The sequence below is a fragment of the Procambarus clarkii genome, chromosome 22, assembly GCF_040958095.1.
Source record: "Procambarus clarkii isolate CNS0578487 chromosome 22, FALCON_Pclarkii_2.0, whole genome shotgun sequence".
Lineage (NCBI taxonomy): Eukaryota > Metazoa > Arthropoda > Malacostraca > Decapoda > Cambaridae > Procambarus > Procambarus clarkii.
This window is the reverse complement of record NC_091171.1, coordinates 45,908,348-45,921,375: the sequence shown is the minus strand read 5'-3', so window position 1 is coordinate 45,921,375 and position 13,028 is coordinate 45,908,348. Positions and strand designations below refer to the sequence as shown.

Genomic DNA, 13,028 nt, shown 5'->3' with positions numbered 1-13,028 from the left:
CTTAGGTTACACCAGTCCAGACCCTACTCTCAACCGTCTTTGTTTACACCAACGTATTAGACAATAATCAATAATGAGTAATGATTAATGATGACATTGTTTTATCTTCACAGAGTCATACGTGTCTCTCACAAGCACCATTCGCGCCAGTCTTGGAGACCACTTGAGTGTTCCCACCATCAAGTCCAAGGATCTTCCCCGTGAAGTGTTCATCCGCAGACTTCCAGATGGATGGATGTATGAGGCTGGGACCACTGCTGATGTTTCCCTTCCCTTGACCTTTGACCCGGTCACACTCGGGGACGCTGGAATATACATCCTTGGTAATGATGGCACACCTAGCAAACTGAAAACCTTTAATGAAGCCAAGGCCAAGGTTGAAATTAATGGTGCTTATTTACATCTAATTGTTCGAGGTAAGTTTTTGGGTCTGCAGTATTTTTCATGTTTCGTTTTTGTCTGCTGTGTTACATGTTGCTAAGATGGTTGTCTACACTGTGGTGTATGTTGCTAAGATGGTTGTCTACTGTGGTGTATGTTGCTAAGATGGTTGTCTACCCTGTGGTGTATGTTGCTAAGATGGTTGTCTACTGTGGTGTATGTTGCTAAGATGGTTGTCTACCCTGTGGTGTATGTTGCTAAGATGGTTGTCTACTGTGGTGTATGTTGCTAAGATGGTTGTCTACTGTGGTGTATGTTGCTAAGATGGTTGTCTACTCTGTGGTAAATGTTGCTAAGATGGTTGTCTACTGTGGTGCATGTTGCTAAGATGGTTGTCTACTGTGGTGTATGTTGCTAAGATGGTTGTCTACTGTGGTGTATGTTGCTAAGATGGTTGTCTACTCTGTGGTGTATGTTGCTAAGATGGTTGTCTACTGTGGTGTATGTTGCTAAGATGGTTGTCTACTGTGGTGTATGTTGCTAAGATGGTTGTCTACTGTGGTGCATGTTGCTAAGATGGTTGTCTACTGTGGTGTATGTTGCTTAGATGGTTGTCTACTCTGTTGTGTATGTTGCTAAGATGGTTGTCTACCCTGTTGTGTATGTTGCTAAGATGGTTGTCTACCCTGTTGTGTATGTTGCTAAGATGGTTGTCTACCCTGTGGTGTATGTTGCTTAGATGGTTGTCTACTGTGGTGCATGTTGCTAAGATGGTTGTCTACCCTGTGGTGTATGTTGCTAAGATGGTTGTCTACCCTGTGGTGTATGTTGCTTAGATGGTTGTCTACTGTGGTGTATGTTGCTAAGATGGTTGTCTACTGTGGTGTATGTTGCTAAGATGGTTGTCTACTGTGGTGTATGTTGCTAAGATGGTTGTCTACCCTGTGGTGTATGTTGCTAAGATGGTTGTCTACCCTGTGGTGTATGTTGCTAAGATGGTTGTCTACCCTGTGGTGTATGTTGCTAAGATGGTTGTCTACCCTGTGGTGTATGTTGCTAAGATGGTTGTCTACCCTGTGGTGTATGTTGCTAAGATGGTTGTCTACTGTGGTGTATGTTGCTAAGATGGTTGTCTACTGTGGTGTATGTTGCTAAGATGGTTGTCTACTGGGGTGTATGTTGCTAAGATGGTTGTCTACTCTGGTGTATGTTGCTAAGATGGTTGTCTACTGTGGTGTATGTTGCTAAGATGGTTGTCTACTGTGGTGTATGTTGCTAAGATGGTTGTCTACTCTGTGGTGTATGTTGCTAAGATGGTTGTCTACCCTGTGGTGTATGTTGCTAAGATGGTTGTCCCAATAGAAACTAAAACTTCCAAGAGACAGATGCAGATAAATTGGACTAAAAGGAAATAAATAAATAAAATAAATAAATGTTTATTTAGGTAAGGTACATACATACAAGAGATTTTTACAAAGATTGGTGGACTTATAGACAGAGCTAGTACATATGATGCCTAAAGCCACTATTACGCAAAGCGTTTCGGGCATGAAATCTAGTTGATTGTTTCTTATTATTTCTTGCAGAGAAATATAGGTAGATTTTGTTGCAGCAATAATTAAATATTCTCTGTACTCTTGGGTGTTTAGCTGATTGTTGATAGTCGAGTGTTTTATAAGGCAGTTGTTGGTAGTGAAGTGTCTTATAAGGGTTGTTGGTCAGCCCGTCCTCTCCAGCGTTCACAACGTCACTAAACTGATGTACTAAATTGCCCAAACTTAACCTAACCAAGGATCTACAAATAGAAAACGTGGCACCACATGAATTTTGTGAGCAGCTATGATTTTTAAAATAGTGATTATATATATATATATATATATATATATATATATATATATATATATATATATATATATATATATATATATTATATATCGAGAGGGAGAGAGAGAGAGATGCAAGAACGCGAAATCCATAGATCACTAACAACTAAATGAGTTCCTTAAGGTTTATGGTGTGTTGTTTCAGTGTGTGAGAGTGACCGTTATGGACCCCAGTGTGGTGACTGTGTACCTTAAGGTCAATGGTGTTTTACAGTGTGGTGACTGTGTACCTTAAGGTCAATGTTGTGTTGTTACAGAGTGTGAGAGTGACCGTTATGGACCTCAGTGCCAGTCTTGGTGCCCTGACTGTCAAAATGGTGGCATATGTCATGCTGTGACTGGCACTTGTGTCTGTGCTCCAGGCTACAGTGGTCCCACCTGCCAACATTGTAAGCAACTTAACACGTTTTACAGTTCATATCTTACATAACCAGTTGCAATTACATCATTCTTTAAATTACCATTTATCCATACACTAACCAAAAGCCGGTATGCGTTCATTCTTCACTTAATGTAATGTTGTATATATATACTGATATATAAACCGCAGTATCCGGTGTATTTGTATATTGCTTATGTTTTGACAGCGTGTCCCCGAGGCAGCTTCGGGAGCTCGTGTCAGTTTACATGCCAGAAGGCCACTTTTGGCTTCAGTCCTGCAACTGAGGGTCAGTGTAAGAGCTTGACCATATGTCTGCCTGAACCCTATGGCTGCTCCTGTGCTCCCGGCTACACCGGACCCTTTTGTGACCAAGGTAATATTCCTCTCTTTAAGTCTCACTAGTGTTTATAATGAGTTGGTTATTTCAAACACACAAACTTTATTGGTAGCGGAACACACTTACCAAGACTGTTGGGTAGATATTTAAATGTTATTTTATATTGTAAAATACAGTCTCATGTGGGTGCGAGTGTGTGTAGTAACCAAGAAAATACTAAGATTTGTCGGCAGGAATCGAAGCTCTTAACTCATAGCTTCCTGTTAATAACTATTAGTTAACTAATTGACATCGCGAGGTTTCTCGTATATACATTACCCGGCTGCGCCTGTTTCTCTACAGCTTGTCTGCCCTCCTCTTTCCCAATCTCCCTCTCTCCCCTCACTCATATTTTTTCCTTTCTCCCCCCCCCTCTCCCCTTCGCCTCTCTCCCCCTTTCCCTCTCTCCCCCTTTCCCCTTCCCCTCTCTGCCCCTTTCCCCTTCCCCTCTCTCCCCTTTTCCCCTTCCATTCTCACCCCCTTTCCCACCCTAACATTTCCCTCTCTCCCAAACTTTCCTCCTCTCTCCCCAACAACCTGTGTGACTACTGCCACCACAACCACTGTGACTACTGCCACCACAACCACTGTGACTGCTGCCACCACAACCTGTGTGACTACTGCCACCACAACCTGTGTGACTACTGCCACCACAACCTGTGTGACTACTGCCACCACAACCTGTGTGACTACTGCCTCCACAACCACTGTGACTACTGCCACCACAACCTCTGTGACTACTGCCACCACAACCTGTGTAACTACTGTGAGGACAACTACTGTGACGTGTTGATAACCTTGTCTCCACAGTGTTGTTGATAATGTTAGTGTTGTGTGTGGGTCCACAGAGTGTCCAGCAGGAAGGTACGGTGCTGGCTGCTCCCACGACTGTGACTACTGTAAGGACAACCACTGTGACTCTGTCAGTGGATCCTGCACTCGTGGCTGCAAAAATGAAGCACATTGTCGTGGTATGGTTTTTATTATTTTTATTTATTTATGAGATTGTGAAATTAACAGCCTTTCTCCTTTTACCACAAAAGTTGACATTTTACTGACAAGTATTCTCAGCTAATTACGTCTTAAATAGCCTTGAAGTACTGTACAATCTGATTTTTTAGAACATACTGTAATGTATTTTGCCTCGTGTTGTGAAGTATTTAGTGTGTGTATTAGAACATTGCCTCCCCGACAGGTGGGATGCCTCTGGACCTGCCTCGCCTGCGGACTCCTCCGTCTCTCACTGACATAACAAACACCTCAGTTGTTGTGAACTTCTCCACCTGGACGAGGGAGGAAGATGATGGGTCGGAGGAGTTTGGTATTGTGAGTTACCTGCCTCAGTTCCGGAGGGAGGATGACCTCACTTGGACCACGGTGAAGACTGTGTCACACAGTTCTGTGTCAGGCCAAACTCAAGGTATATTGAACTGTGAGTATGGGTAATACTCTTTGACAACGCTGAAGTCTGTGCCACACAACTGTGTCAGGCCAGGCTCTAGGTATAGTGAACTATGTAATTGCCCCCAAGTATGTAGTAACAAGACTAGTACCGTGTTCGCTGGTATATTTGATAAATATTTTCCAGCGTTCCACTGTATCATCCCTACACTTCCTCTTCCAGCCTGAGATTATTACAACGATAATTCCGGTGTCTTATTGAGAAACATGGAACGTTGCCATAGTTCTGGCTTTTTTTTCAGGGATATTCCTGCGCGGGCTCTAAGCCTCTGGCTGGCCCACTAAGTATTGCTTGTTTCTGTTTTACTTGGGTGGGGTATGAGTATTTATGACTCGTATGGTCGCTTCAGTAAGATTTTGCCATATGTGTATAACAACTTCTTCTGCTCTGTTGAATCTAAGTTGAAATCTTAATGGGTTTGTAACTGTGCACTGTGTTAGATAATGTTACAGTGGTCTGTCGGGCATTTCTCCACAGTGCTGACATTTCCTCTCATCTTCCGGAACCTGTAAGTCTATTTCCCATTCCCATGCACATGGGTATCCAAGCCTGATGCGATGTAAGTGTACTTCTGTTGTTCAACCTGGCGGGTTTGAAGAACACCTCACTAACGTTAACATTTGTGACCATTTTTATATATTCCTTCAAACACTTGAACAAAGTTTATAAATAATACTAAATAAATTATGGCGAATACCTTATAATGAGAAAAACTGTTATGCGTTAGAAGATTATTCATAACATTATGCTTCACTATACATATATTAACTCTGAATTCTGTAGTGTTGTAGGAGCAGTAATGGAAGATAGTGTACTAGTAGTTATGAAATGTTATGGACATGTTTTAGTAAAAAAGTTGGTAACCTGGTTATTCAGGTATCCAGTAGAGGGTGAGTACTGGTGATAGTCCAGGTTACTAGTGTGGGGTGAGAGTACTGGTGATAGTCCAGGTTACTAGTGTGGGGTGAGAGTACTGGTGATAGTCCAGGTTACTAGTGTGGGGTGAGGGTACTGGTGATAGTCCAGGTTACTAGTGTGGGGTGAGGGTACTGGTGATAGTCCAGGTTACTAGTGTGGGTGAGAGTACTGGTGATAGTCCAGGTTACTAGTGTGGGTGAGAGTACTGGTGATAGTCCAGGTTACTAGTGTGGGGTGAGAGTACTGGTGATAGTCCAGGTTACTAGTGTGGGGTGAGGGTACTGGTGATAGTCCAGGTTACTAGTGTGGGTGAGAGTACTGGCGATAGTCCAGGTTACTAGTGTGGGGTGAGAGTACTGGTGATAGTCCAGGTTACTAGTGTGGGTGAGAGTACTGGTGATAGTCCAGGTTACTAGTGTGGGGTGAGAGTACTGGTGGTAGTCCAGGTTACTAGTGTGGGTGAGAGTACTGGTGATAGTCCAGGTTACTAGTGTGGGTGAGAGTACTGGTGATAGTCCAGGTTACTAGTGTGGGTGAGAGTACTGGTGATAGTCCAGGTTACTAGTGTGGGGTGAGAGTACTGGTGATAGTCCAGGTTACTAGTGTGGGGTGAGGGTACTGGTGATAGTCCAGGTTACTAGTGTGGGTGAGAGTACTGGTGATAGTCCAGGTTACTAGTGTGGGGTGAGAGTACTGGTGATAGTCCAGGTTACTAGTGTGGGGTGAGGGTACTGGTGATAGTCCAGGTTACTAGTGTGGGGTGAGAGTACTGGTGGTAGTCCAGGTTACTAGTGTGGGTGAGAGTACTGGTGGTAGTCTAGGTTACTAGTGTGGGGTGAGGGTACTGGTGATAGTCCAGGTTACTAGTGTGGGGTGAGAGTACTGGTGATAGTCCAGGTTACTAGTGTGGGGTGAGAGTACTGGTGATAGTCCAGGTTACTAGTGTGGGTGAGAGTACTGGTGGTAGTCCAGGTTACTAGTGTGGGGTGAGGGTACTGGTGATAGTCCAGGTTACTAGTGTGGGGTGAGAGTACTGGTGATAGTCCAGGTTACTAGTGTGGGGTGAGAGTACTGGTGGTAGTCCAGGTTACTAGTGTGGGGTGAGAGTACTGGTGATAGTCCAGGTTACTAGTGTGGGGTGAGAGTACTGGTGATAGTCCAGGTTACTAGTGTGGGGTGAGGGTACTGGTGATAGTCCAGGTTACTAGTGTGGGGTGAGGGTACTGGTGATAGTCCAGGTTACTAGTGTGGGTGAGAGTACTGGTGGTAGTCCAGGTTACTAGTGTGGGTGAGAGTACTGGTGGTAGTCTAGGTTACTAGTGTGGGGTGAGGGTACTGGTGATAGTCCAGGTTACTAGTGTGGGGTGAGAGTACTGGTGATAGTCCAGGTTACTAGTGTGGGGTGAGAGTACTGGTGATAGTCCAGGTTACTAGTGTGGGTGAGAGTACTGGTGGTAGTCCAGGTTACTAGTGTGGGGTGAGGGTACTGGTGATAGTCCAGGTTACTAGTGTGGGGTGAGAGTACTGGTGATAGTCCAGGTTACTAGTGTGGGGTGAGAGTACTGGTGGTAGTCCAGGTTACTAGTGTGGGGTGAGAGTACTGGTGATAGTCCAGGTTACTAGTGTGGGGTGAGAGTACTGGTGATAGTCCAGGTTACTAGTGTGGGGTGAGGGTACTGGTGATAGTCCAGGTTACTAGTGTGGGGTGAGAGTACTGGTGATAGTCCAGGTTACTAGTGTGGGGTGAGGGTACTGGTGATAGTCCAGGTTACTAGTGTGGGGTGAGAGTACTGGTGATAGTCCAGGTTACTAGTGTGGGGTGAGGGTACTGGTGATAGTCCAGGTTACTAGTGTGGGGTGAGAGTACTGGTGGTAGTCCAGGTTACTAGTGTGGGGTGAGAGTACTGGTGATAGTCCAGGTTACTAGTGTGGGGTGAGGGGTACTAATGATAGTCCAGGTTACCAGTACAGGGTGAATTTACAGGTGGTGCTACAGATGGTACAGGAAGTGCAGGTGATGCTACAGATGGTTCAACAATCATTAGGTAACACTTGTAACAATGTTCTCTCCACAGTGACGGTAGAACACCTGAGTCCAGGTTACCAGTATACGCTGAGGGTGTTGGTGAATACTTCACGCGGCGCTGCAGACGGCTCAACCAACAAGAGGGTTCATCACGTCACATTTGTTACTCACTGTTCTGGTAAGGCTTTTAGTATTGTCTTATATCATATTGTTTTAATGATAGTGACGATGGAATTCATCTATTTTACACTTGAAACAATACTGAGAATAATTTGGTGAGATATTCATATAGAATATAGGATTATATCTCGAACATTATATGACATTAATGATGGGCGTTTATCCTACAGCTCCAAGACTTGATGATCTTCGCGTATTAAACGTCACCAACCAGTCGGCTGTTGTCACCTGGGTAAGTTACGACTTGTCGAGCAGTACTTTAAGACATGGGGATGTTATGGGTCTGGCAGTGTGAGAGTAATGTGTTGTGGACTGTTACAGAGGGAGGGTAATGTGTTGTGGACTGTTACAGTGGGAGGGTAATGTGTTGTGGACTGTTACAGTGGGAGGGTAATGTGTTGTGGACTGTTACAGTGGGAGGGTAATGTGTTGTGGACTGTTACAGTGGGAGGGTAATGTGTTGTGGACTGTTACAGTGGGAGGGTAATGTGTTGTGGGCTGTTACAGTGGGAGGGTAATGTGTTGTGGACTGTTACAGTGGGAGGGTAATGTGTTGTGGACTGTTACAGTGGGAGGGTAATGTGTTGTGGACTGTTACAGTGGGAGGGTAATGTGTTGTGGACTGTTACAGTGGGAGGGTAATGTGTTGTGGACTGTTACAGTGGGAGGGTAATGTGTTGTGGGCTGTTACAGTGGGAGGGTAATGTGTTGTGGACTGTTACAGTGGGAGGGTAATGTGTTGTGGACTGTTACAGTGGGAGGGTAATGTGTTGTGGACTGTTACAGAGGGAGGGTAATAGCAGTGTGTTGCGGACTAATACATGGGGGGGGGATGGTACAGTAATGAGCTGTGAACTGTTACAGACAGACAATGGGAACCATGACCGGTGTGGGATACAGTATGAGGTGAAGCTGACGCCCACCACCCCCACTCCAGAAGTACTCAGTCCTCCGACCACAAGACAACCGTCTCACCTCAGTGGTCTGGCGCCGGACACAAGATATCAGGTTATCATCACCGCCAGATACAGTGGCACACAAGTGATAACCGCATCATCTGGGCCGTTCTCTACACTTCCAAATGGTAATTTTATTGTGGGATTTCTTGAATGATGAATGTTTTAATTTGAGTTTTTCACTCATTTTTGCTGCTCCAGTTGCTACTTACTGACGGTAAAGTGAGGAGGGTAAAGTGATCACACAAACCACTGTAGTCACGTCTTATCTTTAGTTTCTCCTTCAATCTTAATTATAGATTTGTATTTATATACTATACCAGTCTTAATGATCCCCTTTAGTGTCTTACAACATTGTTGTAATATCTCAACGGTATGGCTATCACATGTCTCCATGAGCAATTCAAATGTTTTACCAACATTGTTTTGATATCTTTGTCATAACTAGGCTCCGGAAAGCCTCAACAGTTTTGGGATTGTTTTTGGACGCTTTCAGCGGGTCCTCCTGAACTAAAGATTATTTAAGTTTAGACGTCAGTAATATATGATATGACATTAAAAATATAGAGAATATATGTATTTTGACATCAATCATGGTAATACAAAATAATTCTTACAAAAATTTTTTTGTTTTCTGTTAAGCAATCCTCTTTCAAACTTTTGTGAAGTTTAATATTTTTACTTCATCACATTCTGTGGATAATATTGCAAGGCTGTGTAATGTATATACGAGCCTGTTTGACTTTAGGAAAGCTATTATTAATTTCAATTTGCAAATGTAGCTTTCTCCCTGACACCACTGTGGCGGGATTGTCCAAAATTTGCGTTGTCATAATTTTGGTTTAACTATAAACGCTCTATATCACAGCAAGGAATTTCGGAAATTTTCAGACCATTTCTAAAGTAGGAAGAACGAATAATTGACTTCAATATCTATTTGTTGACCGTCATTTGACCATCTAAACCTAAAAACTTTACAGTTTAGCTGTCCTGATATGTGTAAAACTTGGACTGGCTTCAGTAGAAGCCTCCAGACTTCCTGTGAATTTGGTGGAATCCCAGGTTGTATAACTTTTACCATGTCGTGGTTCAGGGGTGAGGTGCGCTGCTGGGAGTTCCCTGATCGCTGACTCCGGTCACCTCATTGGTCCAGTTGATTTTCTCATTATTATTATTAATAGTATTATTAATAGTATTAATATTATTTTCATTATTCAATCTGCAGCACTCAAGATGGCCACTGTGAGTGTGGGTGCGGGTAGTGTGGGTTCCCTCACTGTATCCTGGACGCTTCCTCCCGGGTCCAGTCGTGCACATTACTTCAACATAACCTATATGGCAAGTGAACATTTTGCTTTTATCTCTCAACTTTTCTCAGAGTTCAACTAAATATGATAAAAACATGCTATTTCCATTATTACACTTTAGACTAGTTACGCATATTTTTATATACATCTACCTACTGAGTTTAAAACATCCAGAATGTAAGTTTGTGTTGAGTTTTCGAACCCTGTCCATGTTTACAAATAAGGCAGCAGCAGCAGCAGCATTTATTCTCGGCACACATTATGCACTTACACTGTGGGGAGTTGCTAGGGTCACACCACTAACAGCAGGTGTTGAGTGGGGTCATGACGCTCACTCTGAGGTGCATGTGTGGTGACACGAGGATTTGTGGCGCCAATATTGGTGATGATATCACGGACAGGTGCAGAGTCAGCACTTGTAGCATCGTAAGAGCAAATACTGCCCAAATGGTTTAGTCATTTTTGAAAGTGTAGATATAATAGTGTTGAAGAGTGTCTTTTTAGTGATGTTAAGGAAGAGAGGAAGCATAGAGGATATGCAGACAAGGTAACTGTGTGAGGCAGACACTATGTGTGTGTGTGTACTCACCTATTTGTGCTTGCAGGATCGAGCACTGTTACAGCCCTCTCGGGTCGCAACCGGGTTCTTTCTCTGATGTTAGTAGAGTAAGGGTATCCGGCCCCAAGCTAGTAGTGGCTTTCAAGGGATGTGATCCGTAACGCAAGTAAATTAAAGGGGAAGGGAGACAAAGGCAAAAACTTAATAATATAATTATCACCGTCACCATAAATAATATATAAAAGATTTCACGGGGGAGGTATAAACACTAGAATATTCAACGTGGTCTTCCTCTGAAGACGCGGAGTGTTCCACGGTGCTCAACGATGCTAAGCTCTTCGTCCTCTTGTGGCCTCACTATGAATCCTTCGATTCTCTTGAGTCTACCCTGGCCACAGGCCAGCCAAATCACAGTTCCACTGGGGGCACCGTCGTGGAGGCCGTCAACCACAAATCCAGCCTGTAGCTGGCAGGTTCCAATCAGCAACGCTGGTTAGGCCACTCCACGACCGATACTAGGGTTGCGAGCCCTAGTCAGGAGCCTCGTGTAATCCCACAGATCACTCTCCTCACCACAACACCCCAGTGGTTAAGCGTCTCCACCAGTCAGCCCCGGGTACGACAATCCCTCAGCTGCCACGTCACAGGCAGGCTAACACCACAGTGTTCATCCGGGGGGTGACTCACAGCTGCTGCAGCAAATACTTGGAGACTAGATGGCTGCCTTGGGTAGACTGATCCACTGTCCGATTCAGCAGTCCCAAGTCGACTCTGTAATCAGACACGTCATCAGTACTAGGGACACTCTAGGGCACGTCACTTACCGGCTCAGACCCAAACGCCCACCTATCCACTCCATAGATGGCATTGCTGTCTGAGCGCCACCTCACCAGAGGTCAGCAGCGGCTGTGTTATGAGCTGATCAGGAAGGGAAACTAGCCCTTGTAGCTGGTATTTCCTGTCCTCACTTGATGGCGCCGTCCATTTGGAGGGGGTTTTGGGAGCTGACCCACAGATGGCGTGGTCGTCACTGCTCCGTGCTCGGACGCTGGGCTCGGGTCCGTAACACCTCCCCACCAAAAGGAATTTGGTTTGGGGTTCTATAAAGAGAAACACAAACCAAATTAGTACGGGGACACAACTCCAAATGGACTCAAGTACACTAAGAACTGGAATGGCGAGGCTGTCTTGTCCACAGAACTGTCCTAAGGAGAAACCCTGGCACAAAGGGAACTTGAAGATGGAAGGCAATGACCTGCCTGATGTAATCTTCCACACTTCCACTGCGATGTCAAGCAGGGGCTTAATCTCACGTGTCCCGAGTAAGGATTGGTGTAGACACGATCTGGGGCGACTCGACACTTCCCTGTGTCGTGGCACCGATGATGGCTGGTCACAGACGGCATTTCTGGTACCGGTCCGGTAGTCCTTCAGGGAGACGGGAACCTGGAATACAGGGGTCTGATAATTTAGAGTGACAGCGACAGTGGGTAAGTCAATACTTACTGCATACTCGCCTACTAGGCCCACACCTAGTTCCAACAGAGCTGCTTGTACACCGAAGATAGCATTCGCTCTGCCACCGTCAGGTCGACCAACGTTCCGTATAATGCTGCATCCAGGGTCAGCAATCACACGGGGGGTGTCAACCTGTCGAAAACAGTCACTCATAATATCACATCTCGTACCTCCTGTATCTACCATCACCATCCAGGTCCCTCCTTTGACTGCATCACTCGCAGTGCAAATCTCCAATCCCTGGGATCTCTTCACGATGTTCATGGGAGCCATCATCTGTCGGGTCGTCCACTGGTCCTTACTGAGAACACACACAAGAACAAAAAATACCGCTAGGAAACATTTGTTTAACTGAGGGATAAGCTTCCCGAGCTTGTCATGTCCATAGCCGGCTATATCCACTAGCCTAGTTTGGACCGAAGAGGGCACTAGAACCTTTGTACATACTTCACATACCTCCGACGTCTGGGGAATCTCTGGCTGGTTCAATGAACGCTGTACCTTGCCATACCGCAAGTACTCATCCGCCTTCACTCCAGACTCTTTGGTATCCGTGGGTGCTTGTACACGAGGCCTCTCTTCTTGCTCAGTCGCTTCTGACATCGTAACCGCTTGTTCCTCGTCGGGAGAAGAATCAGGAGACTCTGCTAGAATACTGTCAATCTGTAGGCGAGAGGAAGGATTAAACATGTTATCTATTTCCAGGTCTGTCTGTACCTGGATATTACCACTGCCTGCTGTTACCTCAGACCTTGCTGTTCCGGCTGACTCGTCCGCAACCTTGGGATGATTGTTGCTCCAATCTGTCACCAAGTCGTTGGCTAGTACCACGTCAATCCCAGCTATTAGGAGGGTATCGGCTACTGCCAATGCACATGTGCCGCTGAAGTAAGGCGAGTCGAGATATACCAGCACTAAGGGGGCGATGTACTGCGTCGTAGGAAACCCAACCAGGACAACCTTTTGTCTCCCATCCACACTCACTCCCTCGGGTAACGAGCTACCCACGATCAGGGACTGGGCTGCTCCACTATCTCTGAGCACTACAACTGATCTACCAGTGTGATCACTCGTTACGGA

The 13,028-nt window shown here is 45.2% G+C and overlaps 1 protein-coding gene across 1 annotated transcript in view; it reads left to right on the top strand.

Annotated features, from left to right (window-relative positions):
- LOC123747618 (receptor-type tyrosine-protein phosphatase F-like) overlaps positions 1–13,028 on the top strand; it is a 160,679-nt gene that overhangs the window by 76,226 nt on the left and 71,425 nt on the right. Inside the window, exons 23-31 of the mRNA XM_069328944.1 lie at positions 114–416; positions 2,522–2,653; positions 2,852–3,019; positions 3,871–3,993; positions 4,218–4,454; positions 7,478–7,606; positions 7,779–7,840; positions 8,473–8,692; positions 9,790–9,902. Of these exons, the coding sequence (XP_069185045.1) occupies positions 114–416; positions 2,522–2,653; positions 2,852–3,019; positions 3,871–3,993; positions 4,218–4,454; positions 7,478–7,606; positions 7,779–7,840; positions 8,473–8,692; positions 9,790–9,902 (1,487 nt within the window). The remainder of the gene's footprint in view (positions 1–113; positions 417–2,521; positions 2,654–2,851; positions 3,020–3,870; positions 3,994–4,217; positions 4,455–7,477; positions 7,607–7,778; positions 7,841–8,472; positions 8,693–9,789; positions 9,903–13,028) is intronic.